The sequence below is a fragment of the Nanorana parkeri genome, unplaced genomic scaffold, assembly GCF_000935625.1.
Source record: "Nanorana parkeri isolate BGI_ZX_2015 unplaced genomic scaffold, ASM93562v1 scaffold76, whole genome shotgun sequence".
NCBI lineage: Eukaryota > Metazoa > Chordata > Amphibia > Anura > Dicroglossidae > Nanorana > Nanorana parkeri.
The window spans coordinates 1472729-1497062 of record NW_017306344.1 but is presented as its reverse complement, the minus strand read 5'-3'; the positions used below and the strand labels follow the sequence as shown (position 1 = coordinate 1497062).

General features: G+C 41.1%; 1 protein-coding gene across 1 annotated transcript in view; it reads right to left on the bottom strand.

Moving 5' to 3' along the window:
- The window catches only part of COL16A1 (collagen type XVI alpha 1 chain), a 165973-nt gene that overhangs the window by 90254 nt on the left and 51385 nt on the right, over positions 1-24334 (bottom strand). Inside the window, exons 9-10 of the mRNA XM_018576760.1 lie at positions 7907-7951; positions 696-731 (exon numbers count right to left, since the gene is read on the bottom strand). Of these exons, the coding sequence (XP_018432262.1) occupies positions 696-731; positions 7907-7951 (81 nt within the window). The remainder of the gene's footprint in view (positions 1-695; positions 732-7906; positions 7952-24334) is intronic.

Here is a 24334-nt window from a genome sequence, read left to right as displayed (position 1 = left end):
CGGCTTCCCGGCCAATCAGGAAGCCGGGCAGCGTGTAATGACGCCCAGCTCAGAGAGGGAGAGTAAGAAGCAGCACAATAGGAGCATGCTGATAGGATGAAACAGCAGAGAGACAGATAGATTACTTCATCGCTGTCCTGCATCTGCTGCACTGTCCAGTCACAGACAGGGGTGACCTAGGCTTAGAAGAAGGGTGCTGAATGATGCTGGCAGTCATTTAACCCAGAGGACTTAGGACACCTTGTGGTGGAAAAGAAGTACTATGGACTATTGTTTTTTTATATTTCACTGGAGTTTTGCTTTAAGTTCTCTGCCCTTTTTTTAAAAAGCATTCAAATTATAAACAGACTGCCTTTTAGTCATTTCAGTTTATGGTAAGTTGTAAAATGCCCTTGAACATTATTTTAAAATGTTGCCATGTTCATACAGCTAGTTGTTGTTTGCTGGAGAGAGTTTTATATTTGGATACATAGACTTAATTGGCATCTTCCAGGAGCTAGAACATTCAATCCTCTTTTCTGTAACTTAGTACGTTAATATAGAATACATATATACACACTATCATTAGGAATATATGCATCTAAAAATATTTAGCATGGATACCTAATAATTGAGGAGATTGTAAGGAAACAACAGGGCACAATGTTAAGAGCTGTTCTATACATATGTGCAATGTGCATCAGAAGTCTACTCACATTTCCTTCTGGGAGACGAAACGCACATGATTCACACTGCAAGAGAAATAATTAGAACTTAAAATACAGTTATGGAAAATGGCTTCCAGCGACTTTCCAGAACAACTGCAAAACTGCAGAATAACTAAGGAAATTTTACTTTACAGCATGCATATATTGCTGTAATGAAAATGTGGTGTCATAAAAGCCAATCAAATATGGATCACAGAGAATAATGATTAGCACATTTACATAAAGAGCAAGTAAATGACTATGAAATGCACTGGAACAATACACCTGAGGTTTCCAGAAAATATAGTACAAGTCCGACACATCACACATTAAATTACTACTAAAGTCTCAAACAAGAATCATTTGATTAGCTAAAATCGAGTCATTTTGCAGAAAAAAAAGTTTTAACTCTATAATCTCTTGCAGTACCATGCACATCTCGAAGGCTTTTCCGACAAATTTCAGGTCATTTACCGCACACCTTAAGCGCATAGTGCATACCTCCCAACTTTCTGAGATGAGAAAGAGGGACACCTTCTAGCACAATGTATTTAGGCATTGGACACACCCATTAAGGATTTATATGCCAAAAATGATTGGTTAGAAACAAAAACAACATTTCCTCATTATATTACCTTTATACCGGCTTTTCAAAATAGCATACAAGATAATAAGGCGTTAAGATAAAGGTTATAGTGCAGAATAACACTTTTGAGATTTAAATAGTACATTTCCATAGGCATACTGTAAATCAGACCAAAAACAGGGACAACTGAAGAGGAAAGAGGGACAGAGGGATTTGATTCCAAATAAGGGAAGGTCCCTCCAAATCAGTTTGGGAGGTATGCATACTGTATGGCCAGGCCAAACTGCAGCTGCACTCCCAATTGATACTAGTTTAATTATGGTGACTACAGTTCACCTACCCTGAGCACACAGAAAGTGTGACAATGTTACTGCTAGCTTGTGAGTTAGCGTTGTCTCTCTAGGACAAGAAGTCCCTGGGGATATTACTGGTAGGATCACCAGGTAAGATTTTAGGGAAGAGCCCTGGGGCCATGCTAACAAAATATGTAACAAAATTCTGACTTGTAAAGCTGCAATTCCGAGTTTAAAAGTCAGAATTTTGAATTTGAAAGTCAGAATTATCCACTCACTTTTCCTTCTGAGCTTGAAAAAGAGCATCTCCTCGAAACGCGTCGCTCCTTCACCACTGCTCCGTGCACGTCCTTCCTCAGCCTTTTGCCACTTTCACTCCACCACCTCCTAAAACACCGCAACTAAGACCAGAGGCAGCCTCTTCACTTGCCCTCCGGCACACACAGCACTCAGTCTAAATCTGTTCTTCACTTTATCCTTCTACTCCAGAGTTCACCACCATACCTGATGGCATCAATTCCAGCCGTCATGGCCAAACCCTAAGATCTGTTTTGCTTTGCCTCTAAGTCCTCATCTGGAGACCACCACACACCGAATACCACCACACAACACGTCTTGCATCGCCAGAATCCCATTGGGGCCCCCCTTGCCAGGATCCTCGACACCTCAAGTAAGTCCCCATTTTTTTGTTTATTCCAAAAAAAAACTCCACCTGTATCCCATAGACAATAGTTGTCCCTACACCACCCACACTCCTAGGATTTGCGCTCTTACTGCTTCACTTCCATGTTCACAGGTTTCTCCCCCTGTTCCTAGAGCAGCATTCCTCATTGACCGCATCCACACATACCCCACATCCCTAAGAGAGCGCTGTGTCTTTTTTCTTTTTTGTAGAATTATGAGCTTGAAACTCAGAATTCGGACTTTCAAACTCAGAATTCGGACTTTCAAGCTCAGAATTCTGACTTTAAAGCACAGAGTTCTGACTTTTTAAATATAATTAACAATTTTTTATTAAAGGAGAACTATGGGGTCAGTGTTTTTCCCTCATAGTTCTCCTTAGGGTAACGGGAGGACAAAAACTAGCGTCCTCCCATTACCCTAAGCTCAGTATACCGCGAGCTACAGCTCGCGGTATACTGAGACGCCGCAGCCGGAGCGGATCACGACTTAGATGACGGGATCCGCCCAGCTGCGTGAGTGACAGCTGGCTCTGCCTATCTAGAGGCAGAGCCAGCTGTACCTGCCCCCTCCCCGTCCGTTCCGCCAGTCAGCGCTGGCAGATCGGAGCGGGGAGAGGGGAATCCAGCCCCTCCCCCTGTCACGGCAGAGAGCCGTGACAGGATCGAGAGGCGAGCGAACCTGGTATGTGTTCGCTCACCTCCCGATCTACTGAGCCGACCTGTGACAGTCTCATTGTCACAGGTCGGCTAGAACTATGAGGTGAGTGAAAAGCACTCACCTCATAGTTCTCCTTTAACGATTTTATACAAAGAACAAGAAATACATACATGCATACATGCATATAGCAGTACTGGTTGGTAGCCAGTCAATGGAAGGATCCATTAACAATGAGTAAGTAAAGTCAGAACATACATTTCTATCTCAATTTCATAGCTTTATGAATCCGTATAGATAGGCAGTTCTTGGAGACAGGAAATGGCTTGGATTCTTCAGTAGCAATTCACATTCTACTAATCCCCTTGACTGTCAAACGCCTATAGAGCGTAACGTAACTTAACAATGAGAGAGAGAAAGAAGAAAGGAAAGGGAAAGAAAAGTTGAGCGCTAGAGAGAGATAATCTTCCAGGGTAACCACCCACACAGGTGGGCAGAACCAGCATGTCACTTAGGCAGCTTCACATCGCATCAACCATGTCTAAGTTTGCTCTGGTCCGAGTAAAGGCATTAAACGCAGGACCATATATCATCCTATGCTCTCCTTCCGAGTGATCCATGCTCCCCATACCTTCTCATGAGCAATGAGAGTATTATTTAGCCATACCGTCAAATACTCCATGACCTGGACATCTTTAATTCGAGCATAGAGCTCAATTCGAGACGGGGTGAGCCTCCTTTTCCACTGTAAGGATATGAGACAGTGGGCCGCCGTCAAGATATGCATTACTAATTTGTTGTCAGTCCTAGGGAGGTGGGGGAATTGCAAACCCAAGAATTCTGACTTTCAATCTCAGAATTTTTTTTTATTTTTTTTAGCATGGCCCCAGGGCTCTTCCGTAAGATTTACTCAAATGCAAAGAGAAAGAAAAAAAGGTTTGGGGAAATAAAAGCAACAATGTTTCTGATCTTTGATTTTGGTTTTACAATTCAACCAACAATATGGCATACAGATCAGCGGGCTATTATCTGTAATCATCTGAATACGTTATTTTTGAGATCACCGGTCTTTTAAATACATAAGAAAATGCAATGCTATATCCTATGCAGGGAAGTATGATATAAAAACAATACAGAAACCCATCCTATTTGTTTGGCCACTGTAACCAACCCAAAATGACTTTAATCTGTTATGCCAAATCTTGTAAATAAGGAAAAGGTTAAAAAAGAAGTTTATGAGTCCAAAAAGTAATTAAAGATGGTTTATTCAATCAGTATTTCATAGTATACAACAGACTAAAATGAAGCTAATTTAAAAACAAAGACACATGAATTCTATTTGCTAGTGATTGTCTGCTGTATAGGTTTGGCTCATTTTTTGGCATTGGGCAATTTGTCTTTTGACTCCAAAGGCATTCTTATTTATTTGTGTGTTAGAAGAAGGATCATGCCTGCTAGGAACTGTGTGTGCTCATTGCTGTCATGTGTTTGAGCCTAAATTGAAGCTCCACAGAATTAGGAAAATGCAGCCATTCATTTTTCACACTGGATTATAAAAGCTATTTTAAAAAAGTAAATACAATTGCACCAATTACGGTCTGCTAACCATTTTAGTACTCTTTTTTTATAAAACTTTACAGAAGCTATCTTTCCTGACACTGTACATGGCAGCATACAATGGTTCCTGTATGCTGCCATGTACTGGCATCAGGAAAAAATAATTACCCATAGGTAAGTATACAATTTTCCATTTTCCTGACACCGTACAAGGCAGCATACAGGACCCATTGTATGCTGCCATGTACTGGCATCAGGAAGGGAAAATTACCGATAGGTAAGTATACAATTTTCCGTTTTATGCAGCCAGATATCCAGTGTCAGTGCTGCCAAGGCTAGCTACAAACACACAATGGCTAAGGCTAGATTTGTGTGTACGCCACAGGTGGTACCCAGTCACACAATACGATGCTTGTCTGATGTATGCATGTCGGAAAACTGCATGTATCAGTATGCCTGTCTGCAAGCAGAGATGTGTTATGGCAGAATGTGGCATAGGGAAGGTAGCAGTCTTGCCCTCCATACCTTTAACTGACATTAATAAGGATTTCAATAAGCACAGTGAAGACAGCCCATGTGCACTTTCTGTACTGGCATAGCCTGCCTAATTAAACATCAACTGCCAACGAGTGCATTCTCTCTTCTGATATGACAGGCAGCTTTGATACCCCCCTGGTTTACTGCATGAGCATGAAGGTTGTAGTTTGGCCCCCTAGACATGCACTTGACTGTAGGCTCCTTCTTAGTTTTCCTTGTGGATGAGTCAGCTCCAGTTCCAAAGTGTTGTCATTTGGCAAGCATAGTTGTGTAGGAATCTAGTATAGGATCCTGAACTAAGAGTATTACCTTAGCATTGGGGGCATAGTGATACAGGATCATCCTGATCTGCAGAGCTACATGTTCAAACACCTCCTAGCAGAGTAGAGTAAGAGGTTAGCACTGTGCTAATGGTTTGGATATTAAATACATGCAGAATGTGTGAGCTGTTAGTTGTGGCCTCTAGAATCCACCTGTTGTCCCAGCATGCCTTGTGCCAGCATAACAGCATACTGCACTGCTGGGGTAAAGGTGACTAAGTGGAACTCACACATATTGCTTGCGGGATCAGACAAGGATCATCTCATGTCTACGAATAGTCTTAAAGTTAAACCTGCCCAGGGCAAACGCCTAAACGCTTATAGTATGTATAGCGATTCTGTCTATATTACTTTTCTTGTATTTAAGGCTAAAAAAATAAAACTTAAATATATTTTTCTAATTTTTAGCTAGGTTAACATGTTGTAATCAGCAAAAAATAGATTATTATTGTAGTGATCCATTACTGCAGGGGAAGGCAGGGCAGATCTAGATTAGCTCTGCTCCTTTTAAACATACAGTAAATGCTAGAAACACAGGATGTGCCAATGATGTCACAGGTAGATTCACTGTACTTTGTAGCTGCATTCAGATTCAGGAGATGATTAGTTCAGGTCCCAAAGCTTAGTACTGGTCCACTGCTTTCTCCAGAGCCACTAAAACCTAGCTCCATACTGGTGGGTAATTGGGTACTACTGCTATTACCATACTTTGCACTTATGTTGGATATACACATAGCATTTTTAGGCAATTTCAATCACTTTCTATGTGTGCTATCTCATAGGGGGTTTGTTAACTTGACTCACTTCATGTCAAGGTTGGTGTTTAAGAAAGTCTTCAGCCCTGTTTAAACTTGCTGGGGTGACTCAGAACTTACACCAATCGGGGGAGCAAAGCAAAGTTAAAGGAGAAATATGGGGTCAGGGCTTTTCCCCATAGTTCTCCTAAGGGTCACAGGAGAACACAAACTAGCGTTCTCCTATGACCCAAAGCTCAGTATACCTCGAGCCTATGTCAGCCTAGCCCGAAACCTGAAATCTGAAAATACAGTATGTCCTAAAGAAAGTGTTAAGTTGGCCATACACCTATCAATTGTTTTTGTTCTTCCCGCGGGCTGAACAAAAAAAATCGCCCCGGTTCTTCCATCAATGCAATCAGCGTGTCGATCGAGGAATCGCTGCTGTTTGCATTGTATTTTGACAGGAGCCGCCGGCCTCTGTCGGAATACACGATAAGAGCAGATAGCTCATTGGCTGCTGGCTTTGATCCCACAAAGATTTTCCAACCAGCTCCTTCGATCAGCCGATGAAGAAATGCCGGCTGAAACGGAGCCGACAGCCCCACACCCTGTGCGAATTTTGGCCAGTATAGTAAAAACCTTCAGAAATTCGGCCAGTGTATGGGCACCTTTAGGCATAACTAACTCTTCACGTGAACATATCCTTAAACCGAACCTAACCGAAAGATAGCCCACAACCTAACCCTTAACCTAAAGACACCCCTCAATCTAAATGTAGATGCCCCTGAACCTAACTTCAAGTGTCTCTGCAAATGAGGTTTGCAGCACATTAAAGCCACTAGATGGAACTGAGGAGCAGGATGCTTCTTGGTGCCATCTACTTCGCTCTGGGAAGATTTTATAAATAGATGCATATGTGTGCTATGAGTAATGCAAAACCATGCATTGCATGGTCTCTCATTGACTATTATGGGCCCCTCAGCACACACAGGTGGATGAAAAGATGGACTCTAACTCTTTTCCATGATGTGCCACAACCCAATGCTACCTAATTTAATGAAAGGTATATATGTGAACCAGCACCACTGAAGACAAAGGGAGGCCAAGTAACATGCTTTTTGATACGTCTTAAAGTGACACAAAACTCAGGAGTTAAATCCTTAAAATGCATTCAAGTACCCTAAGCATTAACAATGTATATTATTTGTGTATTACTGGGCTGTAGATCCTCAAATATTCTCTGAATTTATGTTGACACTGTCCTTCCTTCTGGAGGGTGGCTACTTTTGTTCTCCATGGTCCCTGTGTGTGTTGTAAATTAGCCACCACTCTAAGCTCGCTCCTGTGATGCACTACAATCTTAGTACAAATTAGTAAACTAAACATGAGATTGTAGTCCATCATTGGAGTGAGCTTGGAGCAATGGCTACATGGCTACTTTACAACACACATGGGGGAAAAAAGTAGCCACCCTCCAGAAGGAAGGACAGTGTCAGCACAAATTCAGAGATGATTTGAGGATCTACAGCTGAATGATACACAAATAAGGCACAGTTTTCTTATTAGGTATCAATAAGGTACTTGAATGCATTTTTAAGCTTTTACCCCTGAGTTTAGTCTTACTTTAACACATGCGTTATGATGCAGAGGTGTAAGCAGGGCCCTAAAGGAAATCTGTTTTGAGAATATTTTTAGACTGCCATTGCTGAGCATTCATTTTGGCAATTTGTGCGGCAGGCACTAACAATGCCAGGGATGCAGAAAGATTTTACACACAGGCTGTGGCCAATACAACTTTTTATGACTGGAGTCTAGAGGGAAACGTTACTTTGTTTACCAGTGTCTCACTCACCTCTGGAGGCAGGTCTATCGACATCCCTGAAGATACCCTCTCACCCTAGATGTAGAAACAGAAAATATAAACTCATTAGCACCGTAAGCAATACCAAGAAATTTCAACAGCCTGTTGATGGTACATGTTTTTATTATAAGTACAGGAAAGCAGTTTGTGGCAGAAAGTATAAACCAATAGGGATGGTAGCAGCTTGGAGCTTAATGTGGCTGCCTGTATTTTGCTCACTGCACTCACAAATTAAAATATTTTCATTCCTTTGTTGTACTCCAGCTCTGTTGGGAATAATTTGTGCCCACACACAAAGTACAAAATGTCCATTCTTCTCTTTTCTTGGAATAGTGAAAGCTCTGAATCAAGACATTTTCCCTCCTATAGTGTTGTTGTATAAAACTCTGCTACTTCCTGTCTCCTCCATGCTTTTGGCTGGAAACAGCAATGGAAAATTGTGTCTACACAAAAGTATGAATGGGGTATGCTCTGCAGGACTAGACGTAGGTCTATCAAACAGACTTCAGATGTTTTCCTTCTTGGATAGCTACACTAAATCAAATCCAATAGCTATTTCTAAATCCAAGTTAAATAATAATTTCCATTTATACAAAGTATGTATCCTTCAGTTAAGCAGTTTGGTTGAACTGATGTCTCAACAATCTGTATTTGTTCTTATGACAAAGAACTTCAATAAATGAAGCTTTTGCTATCCTAAAAGGACTGGTGACATTTCTACAATTTGCTGATATTTGCGGCAACATCCACAGTCACTGCAAACATCCCCCATTACAAGGGACTTTGCGGTAAGGAGTGCAACAAGGATAAGTATTAATTAACAAACTGTATATGCTGCAGCTGTTATCAATATCAAATGTTCCTGAGGTTATCAAAATTTTACTTTTTTGTAGCTCATGCCTTTCTTTAGGAGTGGAGATGCGTTAGAATTAGAGATGTGCTTGGTCCAAATCTGAGCTCCTTCGCACCTGGAAGGATGCTCCTTCCAGGGGGAATTCCCAGCATGCAACTCTACTTAAGCAAAAGTTGATATGCTGTGCTGTAATTGACCCTATATGGTCACATGTCTCTATTTGGTCCATGACATTGATCTATTATGGCCATATAAGATCAATGATATCAACACATGCATCCAGACCCTTTGTTTATGTGCAGCCCTGGTGCAGGAAATGCCCTGGCCAACAGCTGATTGGGCTTTGGACTGGGTATGGAAGCTCATCCCTAGTTAGACCCTATATCAAGTCTTTAGCTCTTTCTGTTACCTGTCTTTTTAACAATATTGTCACTAAGAGGATAATCTCTAAATTTGCAATCCATTTTTGACAGTATAAAAACCTGAACAAGGTTTTTGCTTTCTGCCACTCAACTAGATAAACAGTTTTTCTTGCTGTTGTGTCCTTGTTTGAGAGATTTCACCACAATTTTATCTATTGGTTGAGTTTAATTTCTACCGTTCTGTAGAGTTTTAACAAGTTTGCAACTGCCATGCGGGAACATGTTAGGTGTAGGTGCATTTAGGGATCCCTGAAGCAGGAAATCGCAATTTCCTGCAGCAGGAATACAAAATCTGCCATTTACATGCGGCAGCTGTCACCCATTCAAGTTAATGATCTTGTGACAGCGGCTACACCTGAAAGCGGCAAAATGCTGGCATACCACATGTAATCTTATGTGATAGGATTGTGTGCGGTTAGGGAGAGATCACTATCATTTAATCGTATCACACATGATTACATGCTGTGTGCCAACTTTCTGCCACTTTCAAATGCTGGCAACCGATCATTAACTTGAACGGGTGAACCCTGCCGCTTGTCAATGGAAGATTTAGAAATTCCTGCTGGAGGAAATCACAAATTCCTGATGCAGGAATCCTTAACTGAACCTTCGTTGTGGGTGTGAATGTAGCCTTATAGTGAGTGAGAATTTGATTCTTTTTGAGACAATATACTGTACAACAAAAGAATGAACTCTGTACAATGGTTGAAGGCCAGACACAGTTCACTTATAAACCCTGTACCTGAATTAAATACATTCTTGATTCGAATAGCCTCAGCTATTCCACATACAAAGAACAATTGGAAATAACAAGAAGTAGGGGAGAAAGGAATAAAGTCACTAAATACTTATTACAAAAGGTGAACGGCATTCAGATATAAATGTTCATCATTTTGTGTCAAGAAATTCTTGGACCTCAGCAGAAACAAACAGTGTACAAGGCAGGTGATGGAAAGCCGATTAAATATTAAAAGTAGTGTATTTCAACGATTAAAAAGATTTAAAGCCAAACTCCAGTCTTCCCTTTAGTCTTGCACAGTTGTACCGGCACCTCTCCTGGACTGAAATTGCTTATTTTGATTTCCCTGCACACTGTGAGTTTCTTACAGTGTGCATTTAAAGCTGTAGCAAGTCTGATAGAGCATGCCTTATTTCCAGCATCATCTAGCCTTTCATTTCTAGCCTGACTGTCCATGGCCTGCCCCTTTTCTTCATTGGATTTCAGTTATTTCAATCATGTAGGCTCAGCTTTACATATGGGCGTGGCCTAGGGCATTCTGCATGCTAATGCTTCCTAGCAATGCCCACTCTTTACGACTGACATCGACCCATTAAGAGATATTAAAATATGCATAACTCCTCCCAAGAGCCTGCCCTGTGCTTGCCTCAGGGCTGAGGGATCTTCAGAGAAATACTGAGGTAGGGTGCTGTGATGTTTTAAGGAAGTTATGTACAGCACCCTGCTGGCTCCATCCACTGGCCATGATCTGCCTGCATGGAGATCTACTAATAATGTCACTCGGTCTAATACAAGATATGCAATGAAAACATAAAACTTTTTTTTATATGCCATTAGCATGTTAATAAGGGGGGAAAGGTGAAACCAGTATGAACAATATATAATATAAACTTTAGCTTTAAAGTGTACAATTTTTGTGTTTGATAGTTCCCCTATCAGGGTTTTATTTCTGTCTATGTCCCTACAAAGGAGATTTACCCTCATTTCTTGTAGGGATGCACTGAAATTTAGATCGCCTAAATATTTCAGCCGAAAATGAGGCAGAACATTTTGTGCATCCCTACCTTCTCTCCTCCCCGCTGGATGCCGGTCTGTATCCTCTCCGATGCCCACTGCTCTCCCCCGCCTGTGCTGGCAGGGGCAGCGGGGATCCAAGGGGATACAGAGAATCCAACTGCCAGCGCCCAGCAGGGAGGAAAGAAGCTTTCAGAAGGCCGAGCAGGGCGTTGCAGGGAGGAGAGAGCTGCCAGCTGTCACAAGAGGCCAAGTACTCCTCCCGCACTGCCCCACTCGGCCTCCTGTGACAGGCAAGTTAGGATGGAGGGCAGGTTACAAGCACTCAGAGATCAGGACTAATCGCTGAGTGTTTGTAAATAACTGAGGACATAGTATGCTCTACATCACTTCCTGTTCATTCATGATTGTTGACAGTAACTCATACTATTTCCACAGTTTATGAATGGACAGGAGCACTCAGTATAGAAGCTTCCTGTTCATTCATAACAGGGGCTGCAAAAAAGAGATTTAGGACTCTGTTCTCAATCTCTTTTTTATTTTAAAAGGAATAAAAACCGTAGGGGTCCTGGGGCCGAAGCTAGCCGAAGGATCGGCCGAAGCTACGGCTGGATCCTTCGGCTGCTTCGTGAATAGACCCCAATGATTTGTATATCTCATAAACCCATATTTTATTCACAATAGAAAAGAGAAAACATATCAAATGTTTAAATTCATAATCTCTCATAATCTTTTGAGGATATTATTTACTGTAGATGATGATATGTTTAAAGTCTTTGCCATTTTACGTTGAACATTATTCTGACATTGTTTAAACACAGCTTTTCACAGATTGGTGAACCTCTGCCCATCTTTACTTCTGAGACACTCTGGGGGTGATTTACTAACCTAAACACACGCACGCACTAGGTGCGTGTGATTTTTACACAGCAAAACGTATTAATCAAACCAAAAAGTCTCTAAAAGCATATTTCCACTAATGCCATATATGGAAAAATCATGCACATGATGCATATATAATGCTGCTTCACAGTTTAGACAAAAATGGTTAGCTCATGCATTTACATTCCTGCATTCATCAACGCAAGCAACATAACATAGAGCTAATTTACACAACATCACCTTGCAATTCATGCTTGGCTTTGCACAACACACCTGCTGGGTGTGTACACACTAGATTCCACCCATAGATCATGCTGGGAGGGAACACACTACAGAGGTGTATACATGTTCGTGGTGTGTTTATAAGGTTAGTAAATCAACCCCTCTGGCTCTCTAAGATGCTCTTTTTATACCTAATCATGTTACTGATCTGTTGCCAATAAACTTAATTAGTTGCAAATTGTTCTTCCAGCTCTTCCTTATTAGTAACACTTTGCTTTTTGTTGCCCTGTCCCAACTTTTTGAGACGTGTTGCTGCCATCCATTTTAAAAACACCTTATTTATTTTACCTAAAATGGTACATTTTCTCAGTTGAAACATTTTTTATATGTTTTCGATTTTATATTGTGAATAAAATATGGGTTTATGAGATTTGCAAATCATTGCATTCTGTTTCATGGAAATTTTACACAGCGTCCCAACTTTTTTGCAAGTGGAGTTGTATTTATTAACATTTTGCCCAGACATACGCTTTAAAGTGACTATGTTGCGAGGCTATGGACATTTGAGTATTTACATATTCCTAACAAGTGATATATTAGCTTTAAAACGACCCCTCACTGACCTCTATACCTTGAGTTTAGGGTGGATCTCCCAGTTTCTACATAATTCAAATTTATGGCTAAAAATGCATGCCTGAATAACACTGAATAACCTTTGGACCAGATTAGATGTGTTTCTAAGAGCCAATAATCTAAAGAAATGGAAAAGCGGATTCTCTCCCTATAAAAAGTGGGGCTCCCAGCAACCATCTTGTTTGTGTCCTTTGGAGCTGGGAAAGCAGAGAAGTCTGTGTAGGGACAGCATTGCACATAGGGAGGTATACTGTTCCTATACAATGCTATATTATAGATTGCAGTGTGGTGGGTTACATACTCTTGTGTAACCCCAACCCCTCACACACACCCTCGTTTTCACAGTTCAATACACTCTGTCTTTCCTAGGACTTTTTTCTGTATTAGCAGCAACTGTACTTGCTTGCTATACTGTGCACCATCCCTTTGAAACTCTTTTGTTTCGTTTGTTATTTATTAGGGTCTTTTTTCTTTTATTTCCTGCTCTTCTGCTTTATTTTCTGTTAACACACCACACAAATGTAAATGGGCTAAAGGATTTCTCCTCAGTTCTTGCTCTGGTGACAATTGTAAAGTTTTGGTTTTCCCTTAACTTTCTTTCCTAGTGACAATGTCAGCAGAACAAATAGGGAGGATTAATCTCTCCGGAGAGAACACAGAGAACAATAAAAATATAATCTAAAAAAGAACTAAAATTTATTAGAAAAAACAAATATCCTCCTTAGATGAAGAGTGCTGGGATGAACTTTCTCATACATGGTTCAAGGATGTTAACACTGCTGACAAGTTTTTTACAATTTAAGTTTATTCATGGTTTATATTATACCCCCTCCAGGCTTAAATGTATGGGTTTTTGTGCTACTGCGTGTTGTGTACACTGTGATTTCGACCCAGCGGACCTATTTCATACGTTTTGGGGTGGTTCAGTCATTCGAGAGTATTGGACCCTGATCCATGATATGATCCAAACTAAATTGGGTGTTTTGATTCCCTTTGTCCCGTCTATTTTACTTTTGGGTGTTGTTGAACCTTTTGTAGAGCGATCTGCATTGCGCTCTCTTCTTTAACTCTTATTTTTTGATGCCCGGAAGGTCATTCTTATTTATTGGAAGCACCCAAGATCTACCCCAGTCTCAGTTCTTGTTAAAGTGGTAGATAACATGCTTACTAAGTATAAATTGATTTATGAAGCTAGAGCTTGACCCAAAAAAATTCAACAAAGTATGGGGTCCGTGGATGGGGTCCATGGCATTCGATGAGTGATGTATTATTTCATCTTTTTTCTTTTTAGCTGTTTCTTGTCTTATATTTTTTCCTATATGTTGCAGGTCACTTGATGGTGTCGTTTTGGAGGGTGTGGGGGTGGCTGTGTGTGTTCTTCTACTGTCTGTTTTGTAGATGTTGGACCTTCGTGTTGCTGTGTTGTTATGGGTTTTTTTTGTAACAAAATGTAACATTTGTTTTCTGAATAAACACCTTTAAAAAAAAAAAAAAAAAGAACTAAAAAAATATGTTTACCAGTTCCAGCACTGGATGCAAATGGCTAAGACTATCTTGCAACCCATGGGAACCACAGCTAATTAGGCAAATTTAAACCTGCTGAGCATAATACTGGTCAGTTTGTGTTATTGTTTTAGAATCGCTCTCATGCGGCCTGGCAAACTAAATGAAAACCAGGGAAATGAGGAGCAGTCATGCACTGATTGCTCTCTGTATCTCTCTGGCATCCATACATTCTGGTATCCGGACATAATGGACAGACTCGCTTCTCTGCTTCACTGCAGACTTTCCCAATGTATTGCTTCAATTCTAGCAGTCACGGGGGTAAACATATTCACACAGCATCAGAGCAGATGTTGGACACAAATAAAAGTATATATCATTCTTTATTCACTACCATGGACAGCCTATATGTACTCAAGTGTATTTTCTAACATTATTGGTTAAATATTATACTCCATCTAATCACGGCCTGTTCACTTTCATACATGTTTAATAAGCAGAGAATAACACAGCTCCACCTGTCAATATTTCTTCCCTTGTGTACATTATGCACTACCGATCATGTATGTATGTTATAGACAGAGAACTTAAGGAGAAACCTCTGATAATCAAACATTACAGGTTGCTTGCTGTTTCCTAGTAGATGAAGCTATCAGTTAAATAGTGAAAGGCAACACAGATTCTTGGAGAATATAGCTGAGCAGCTACAAAAAAGAGTGAGGGATCAAATGGTATTTCAGCAAAGAACAATCCACTGCATCTGTTCAGATGATTCTCCTTGCAAGACGTTGCATCCCGCCAGGCACAGATGATTTACATGAGACTGGATATATAAACCCATGTTTATATAGGAAACATTCATACAATATTCATGAGAGGAATATTTAAAAATAGGGTCCTCATTTATTTTGATGTGTCTTGTTGGCAGTTTTAGGCCCCCTTTACATTTCTCCAGGCCGAGAGGGTGCATAAATGCATGTTACGCTAAGGCAGCCCATTAATCATGAATGGTCTGACAACCCATGGCAGCTTTAAAAAACCCCAGACATGAACCTTTTTATTTATCCAGCAAACCGCAATGCACAGCATGTGCATGGTGGTACATTGCAGACTACTATAATAGTGTTTTGGGCTTCCATTCCAAAGGAATGACACTGGAACACAATGCACCAAACGTGTGTGTGTTCCAAGCATTGTGGTAACCTGCAGTGAAATGCAAAATTTAGCATTCATACACACACAGATGTGAGGTGCTCTACAAATATGTAAAATGCGTGAATAAATACTACTGAAGTCGCGGAAAGAGATACTTAGACCAGCGTTTGTCAAGCTTTTTTTCAGTCCCAGCACCCTTTAAAATTATTCAAAATCCCGGGCATCCTAGTATAAAATGTAAAAACCATAAATATAAAAAACGATGTGTGGTCCCTCCAAAATCCATACCAGACCCTTATCCAAGTTAAGGTATGGTTTTTAAGGGGGAACCCCCCCCCAAAAATGCAAAAAAAAATGTGGCATTCAAATTCTGCTTCACATCAATCCCCCCTTTCACATCTGCATCCCTCCTTTCACATCAGAGTTCCCTTTTACATCAAGAGCCTGCTTTCTTACACTAGTAGCCCCTCTTCACATTGGTGTTCCTATTTTTCACATCAGGAGCACCGCCCTTCACATTAGAAGCATTCTTCTCCTTGGAGGCATGATGATGTGAACATTTTGAGTCACCCCTGAGGAAGCCAGAAGGCACCTCAGGATGCCATGGCACCCTGGTTGAGAAAGGCTGACTTAAGACAATGTACTAACAACATCCATTTTCAGACTCACCTCTACTTTCCTGTTATAGCAGTGTGTCTAAATAGGGCTGTGCACTCTAACAGTCATCAGTGGCCAGTGCAATGTGTAATCTAACAGACCTGGTTAGACACAACCCCTCTGTTCCTCAGAACTACAAGTCGGTGCAAGGACACTTGTAATAAAGCATAGCTGTTACTTAGCTATGTCAGCATAGAGCACTGGAGTGGAAATGCAGGAAGCAAATTGCAGTATGAAAAAAAATTATTTTAAGGCATAACAACTAAAAATTAGTTAAAACCCCATGATACAGTAGTACAGAGAAAGGTGTGATATTTTACTTGGGCTTAAAGACCTGCTGAATAATTTTAGGGTACATGTATATACATTAGAATGAGGGGCATTCAAATCTGCAGTCAAAGCTCAAAGGGAAATATGAAGGCTGCCACTGTTGACCTCTTCTTCTGAAAATACAAGTTGCATGGCTGTCATGCTGATTTATATGTTTCAGTACTTTCTCAGCCACTGGGCAAGAACAAATCTAAAGATCAGGATTTCTAAATTCCCTCTGACATTACTTGCTGCATGCTTATTCAGTGTCAATAATTCAGAAACGCCGGAGCCAGCCAGACAGACAACTAGTCTTTTTATTACAAAAGTGTCTACAAAATGTCTATTTGCCTGATTATTCCATCACAAATCGATTTGTTAGGTGTTAACTGCAAACCTGCTATTCTGCTGGAGTTTAACCCCTTTCATCTCTATGGAGTGTATAGTTGGAGCATAGCCCTGGGAGGAAAATAGAAATTTGAAAGTAAACACTACCCAGCACAGCCGATACTAGTTAGTATAAATGAGGACCACACTGCACCAGGGAACATACATTTTATATATACTGTATAGTAGACCTGTACTTAAAATCCTTAGCTTTCATATTTTGCAGCTCTGTGAATGCTTGCCCAAAATGTTAATAGAATCACAGTTCTGTGGTCCTTCACAAGTCTTTTGCACTATATCTAAAACGCTTTGAAAAAACTATACATTTCCATTAAGGTGCATGGCCAAAAGGTCAAATTGTTGGTTGGACTATGGAAGCTGCAAGCGACCTCTATCTATTGTTTCTATGCATGTAGTTGATCTTTGTTCTGTTATCAAATATTCAGTAAAGTAGGTTATCTTGATGCCACAGTTCGAGTGTCTGTTGTCCTGGCTAACCGGTCTGCTAGAGTCTGCTAGAATCTGCATTTCCTGACAAACCTGAACAAAATGCTACAAAGAGTCTTTGGCACAATGCCATAAATAAAAAACAGTTTTTATACTTTTTTCCCCCAAAAAGGACACAACTATATAAATAGAAAAAGTCTTTACAAGGAAAAAAGTATTATTTTAGGGCATAAGTGAGTACACCACAAGTCATGAAAGAATATTTTACATTTTTTATTTTTCTATTTCTAGAATACCTGTCATATGAAGGGTGTCAATGCTCACCTCTTTTTGATAAAATGCTATGTGTATGGCTGTTATGCTGATGTATTGAGTTCAATAATTTCTGAGCCACTTACCCAGAACAAACATAGAGATACGCACTTTCAATTGCTGCATGCTAGTTTTGAGTCATTGACCTGTAGGTAGGGATGCACTGATATTATTTTTTCCAGGCTGATTATGAGTATCGATACCTTTTCTCAAGTACTCGCCGATACCAATTACGATACCTTTTTTTAGTGTCATGTGACAGTTTTTCTAAAACAATACAGACTAACGGTTTTAAGACAGTGGTGGAGTGCCAGGGCCTGGTCGCAGCTGCAACTGCTGTGATCCTGCTAGTTCTGCCACTGAGTCAAAGGTGAAGAGGGATTACAAAATCCCAGTAATACATTATACAGCAATGCAGAATACCACCAGCTATAGAGGATTACAAACCCCAGCTATGTATTATACACCAATGCAGAATATTACCACCTGCTATAGAGGACGACAAATTCCATTAATACATTATACAGCAATGCAGAAGACCACCAGCTAGAGAGAACTGCAAATCCCAGCAATACATTATACAGCAATGCAGAAGCATGAAGCTACAAACTCTGTGTTGCTCCGGGGTGGTGGCCTGATGTCTCCAGGGTCTCATGTGTGCTGTGCGGGGTCCAAGGTGTGCTGTGCGGTGTCTATGGTGGGCTGTTCAGGTTCTCAGGAGTCTGCAGGGTCTATGGTGGGCTGTGTGGGGTCTCAGGAGGCTGTGCAGGGTGTATGGTGGGCTGTGCAGGGTCTCAAGAGGGCTGTGCAGGGTCACGGGAGGGCTATGCGGGGTCTCAGGAGGGCTGTGTAGGGAGAATAGTGGGCTGTCTCAGGTGGGCTGTGCAGGGTCTATGGTGGGCTGTGCAGGGTCTATGGTAGGCTGTGCAGGGTCTCAGGTGGGCTGTGTGGGGTCTCAGGAAATCTTTGCTGGACAATGTATATTTGTTTGATCTAGATTCATTATTAAAACAAGTTTGAGTGTGTAATACTATTTTAAGTAAACTTATTTGACCACCCCTACTAGTAAATAACGATGCCAGTTTTATAAACAAAACGATTCATTTATCCATCTAAATCTACATTATGGGCCTATTTACATTTATCTGTTAACGTAACCACAACGTACGGTAACCCATGAATGACGTTGCAGTGCCAATCATTTTTATACTGGCACCAAAATGCACTATTACAATGGCAAGCAACACACACGTACCGTACCAGCACTGTGGTATTAAATATTGTATTGTGTATTAATTAGAGTAACATACATTTTTTCTGTAAAATTATGAATCATGGCTTAACACATGGTAAGGTGACCTAAAGCTTTAAGTCCTTGTTCACTGGTGTTGCAGAGTGCGCTGGTGATGTGCTGTGGTACGCAGCCTATTCATTTGAATCTATCGCACCTAAATTGAGTGCCCCTTTTTTTTTTTTAAATCACATTGCACCACGTCACATAGTAATAGCTTACAATGCGATGTAGTGTAATATAATACAAAACACACAAAAAAAGTGTGGCTTCTACATATATTTGGCCAAAGGTTTGTGCAATTAAAACCTCTGGGGATTTTTTTGTGTTTTGTATTGTTGTAAGCCTTCCCATGTGCACCCTGCTACAAAGGCTGGTTATAAATGTATGCGGTTACCATCTTTTTCTAGTAGTGCAATATTATGCACTTTCAATGGGTAGGTGTGTTGGGGTGCCATTAAGAAATAATGGCACCGCATGGCACCCAATAGTGATCGCGTGCCCTCTCACATTACATAGATGTGAACAGAGGCTAAAGATTGTTACTATATTGTTGCTATCATTCAATAGAATTTGTGTAACTGAAGTCACCATCCTGGCTAAGAGCAAATCCATCAAACACAACAAGGCATGACAATGAAGGTGGTTGTATGAATGAGCATGGCCTACGGATTGTAGCCACATGAATTGCTCAGAACAAGAAATAACTCACTGTAGACTCACTATATATGGGATACTAACCCCTGGAAAATCTTTTTTTGAAAGGAGCAACATAAGAAGCAGCCAATGTGGGTGAGGATTAAACATTTTTTTATTGCAACTCACATCTTGCCTAGCCATCAGTTCCAACAGTGTTTTTTTGTGTTAGATTTCTATTTGTACAGAACAGCCAGGAATTATTCAGTAATCCTTCTCAGCTCAGTTCTTTTCTTCCCCACGGCCAGCCAGTTAAACTGTGCTCCTGAATGCTGGAGATAAATGAATCCTGCTTAGTCAGCAGAGTTGGAGAAGTGAGTCGATGATTCCTCTCCAGCACTTACCACTAATGGTTTTGAGGTTTGCCTTGGATTTTTTTTGGAAGCCACAAGTTTTATCTCTCCCCACTTCCTCTCTCCCTCCTTTTTTATTTTCCCATTATCCATTGCTTTCCAACAATCATGCACAGCTTCCAAGGCTGCTGTCGATCCCACACATTATATTCCATACACGTGGCTTTGTTAAAAAAAAAAGTTGTAGTTACAGAGGAAGCAGAGTGTTACGCGGTACCGAAAGCAGATTCACTTTGTAGCTTAACCCTTGCATGATGGAGAGAACACTGTACGTTTGATCAGGAAAACACATCTGCAAATTGTGCTTACTAATAAATTATTCTCAGATGTTACTGCCTAATTAAAAACATGTATGTACTGTATTAGCTGGTACTATAGTCAGTATTTTTTATGAAAATAACATTGTCTACTAAAAAGGTGATATTTGAATCCTCTAAGGCTGTATCTTGAGCTACATCTGCGTTGTCAGATATATGTAAAACAGATTAGGTTGATGTAAATAATCTTTAATCCTCTTAATAATGATACTTGTGGGTTATTTGTTTAAAACATTGGGGTGATTAAGAAAAAGTGTCTAAAACAAACTTTGTTTTAATGTTTTCTTAAAATGCCGGTTGGCTCCTACACCAGTCCCTCCAGCCTCCCCCCCTCTGCTCCAGCAGTCTAAGGTCCAGTGAGTCATCATGTTCTATACAGTGTACAGTGTTCTGTCACTGCTAGCTCCGCACCACGGAGGTACTGAGCAGAATAACCAAGCCGAATGCCGTTATAGCTATTCACTCACTGCCGTTTGGCCCCTATGTGAATCAGCTCAGATGTTGGATCGGCTGAGTTGAAGACCTTCTGCACTTCGGCTCAGCCCAATATGCAGAGCATGTTCGGCTGACCGAAGTGCAGCCGATGTAGGGCTGAAATCACTTCACTTCGGCTCGGTTATTCACTCGGCTGCCTTCGGCAGCTTTGTGAATAACCCCCTTAACTCCCTGTGTGGCTGATATGGGCTGATTTACTAAAGTAGCTAAGAATCTTCACACAATACATTGTGTCAATATTCACTTCAATTAGCTAATCAGTAATTTGCCTATGGACATGTAAACAGGCTTTTGACATGACTGGATAATTTGAATGATTATTTATTTTTTCAAGATTCTGAACTCAATTAGTAAATCAACCTTCTTGTTGCCACAACTGTTAAAAGCAGAACTAAACGCCACAGGGCTGCCTTTAATATTGAGTGGACCCTGGGCAAACATTTTCTTGGGCCCCACTCCCCTACCTGCCAAGCCCCGCCCCTAGCCACCATGCCCTGTCACGCCCCACTCTCTACTGGTCTCGCCATGCAATTTCAGTCTCCACCCCAACATCCCCCCAAAAAAGGGAGGAGATGTCAGAGGGAGATGTGACCCCGCGTGAGACATGACCCCACATGAGATGTCACGCGGTCATGCTATGCGGCGTATGGCAGGGGCGGAGAAACACTATGCGATGTTGATCGCATAGTAAACAGAACGGTGCCATCTGTGTATCTTTTGCGGGTTCAAGGGGCAGCTGCTTTGGGCCCCACAACAATGACTGGACCCAGATCAACTGCCTGATTTGCCCTGTGTTAAAGACAGCCCTGAAACTCCACTATATTTACCTCCCATGTGCATTCAGAGATGCTGATTAGCATACCACGGTTTAGGGATGCACCAATACCAATACTAGTTTTGGTGCCGATTACTGGGCATTTTCAAGAGTACTCATACTCGTGAAAATGCCCCGATACTTAAAGCTGATACCAGCCCTTGAAATTTTTAAATTACTTTGGCTGCCATAAGGTCCCGCGCCGGTCCGGATGCATATCTGCTGATCCTCCTTCCCGCCACTTGCATCCACCCCTAAAAGCCCTGGGGAGACTCACAGACGCCCGCATAGCACTGGAGAGACCTGACGCCACACACGCCCAAACAGCCATGGGGAGACCAGCCACCCGCACAGTCCTGGTGAGACCACACGGCCCTAGTGAGACCTGAGTGCAGTCCTTGTAAGACTGCACAGCCATGGGGAGACCACACAACTCTGGTGAGACAGCACAGCTATGGTGAGATTGCACGCAGCCCTGGTGAGACCACATGAAGCCCTGGTGAGACCCATACGCAGCCCTGGTGAGATCTGCACGCAGCCCTGGTGGGACTTGCATGCAGCTCTGGTGAGACTGCACTCAGACCTGGAAGGACCCTGCACTCAGCCCCAGTGAGACCCTGCACACAGCCCTGGTGAGACTGCACACAGCCCTGGTCAAACCCTGCACAGCCCTAGTAAGACCCTGCACAGCCCTAGTGAGACCCTGCACAGCCCTGGTCATACCCCATACAGCCTCCTGAAACACCACATAGCCCTGGTCAGACCCCGCACAACCTCCTGAGATGCCACATAGCCCTGGTAAGCAACACAGAATATGTAGCTTCTGCATTGTTGTATAATGTATTGCTGGGATTTGTAGACCTCTAACACTGGTGGTATTCTGCATGGCTGTATAATGGATTGATGGGATTTGTAGTCCTCTCTAGCTGGTGGTATTCTGCATTGCTGTATAATGTATTGCTGGCATTTGTAGTCCCTCTACAGCTTGGAGTCAGTGGCAGAACTACCAGGGGCATAGCGTTTGCGGCTATGACCAGGCCCCGGTGCTCCACCACTGTCCTAAAATCTCTAGTCTGTACTTTTTTAGTTCCACATGACACTAATAAAAGGTATCAGTAATTGGTATCGGCGAGTACTTGAGGAGAAGTATCGGTACTCGTACACAGTCTTGAAAAAAATGGTAACAGTGCATCCCTACCAAGCTTTTCACCCAGAGAACTACAGCTCACTGGATATGTTCTCTTTTTCAGACCATTCTCTGTAAACCTTAGAAATGGCTATGTGTGAAAATCCCAGTACATCAGCAGTTTCTGAAATACTCAGACCAGCCCATCTGGCACCAACAACCATGCCACGTTCAAAGTCACTTAAATCACCATTCTTCCCCATTCTGATGCTCGGTTTGAACTGCAACAGGTCATCTTGATCATGTGTACATGCTTAAATGGTATGAATTGCTGCCATGTGATTGGCTGATTAGATATTTGTGGTAATGAGTATATGTATGTATGTTTACATACAGTACATACATATATATATATATATATACATATATATGTATATATATATGTATATATATATATACACAGTATATGATACATTTATCCAGTTGTGATATATAATTATTATTTGTTTTTCTTTCAGTTGTATACATTATGCTGTCCTAAGAATAATACATTATTTATAACAGCATTTAGGGTACATTTGTATCCATGGAACAACATTAAACATAAAAAGAAAAATGATGCACCATACAGCTCAGCACAGAACGTAAAGAAATATCTTTTTTTCTATCCCTTTATTTGTTATCTTTATATATCGCGTGAATTGTTGATTGCGTCTCAAAAATAACTGGGATTGCAATTAATCCATATTTTGCAGCAGCATAAGACAAATCAAACAGAGAAGGATTTAAACCTAAAAAGCTTGGTAAATATTTTTATTTGTACTACAGAAAAGCTTTTGGCGAGTGTAAGCAGTTTAAACAAATCTAAACACAGAATTACTTCCAGTTAATAAATGCTTAACTTTGTTTTGGTTTGTCCTTTGTTTTGCTGATGGAAGCGCTCAAGGCTTTACTCGCAACTTAATTACCTCTTTATTACAAGCTGCGTTAATTAAATGGAGCATAGTAAGGAACCTACCGTGACATGTCTCTAGGGAACAAGTATACTTCAGTAACAGTTATTTTTTTTTATTTTTTTTAGGCAGAATGGGGATTTTATGCTTTTGCTAGGTATGGTTTAATCATACTTTAAAAAGATATAATGAGGTATATTATTTATGGCATTATAAATAAAGCTTACAGCTGAATGCCAACCACAAAAAACTTGCATTACATGATATTCCTTAATAGGCTCAAAAGATATAAATCCACGTTGTAAGCACCAGATGCTTTGCAAGCCTAGTTATAAACCTATAAAAGTAGTAGTGACATCACCACTATGCTGTACATAGTCTGTGCAGAGAACAAAGCTGTGGAAGGGGCCCAACAGCTCCCACCCACTACAGGCTGCCTGCATATACAATATATAATAAGACCAGTTATAACCAGTTAAAACAGATATAAGACCAGTAATCCTGCACAAGGAGAGAGAGCAGAAGTTACTGGCCTTTATTACAAGATGCTGCACAGATCTGGAAGAATTATATAAAGCACACCAATGATAGAAGCAAAAATACAAATGTCATTGCTATGTAGACAATATTTGCCGATCCCAGACTTCACCTTTAGAAGAGAATTATGGGTGAGAGTGAAATACGCTCTTCCCCATAATTAGAGTCGACGTGCGGCACTAAAGCTGTCATACGCCGGCTCTATAGATCGAGAACTGATGATCACATACCACTGATCGTTCAGTTCCCGATCTTCTCCCTGCAGAGAATGGTGCCTGTCAGTCAGCGCTCCCTGCAGGGAC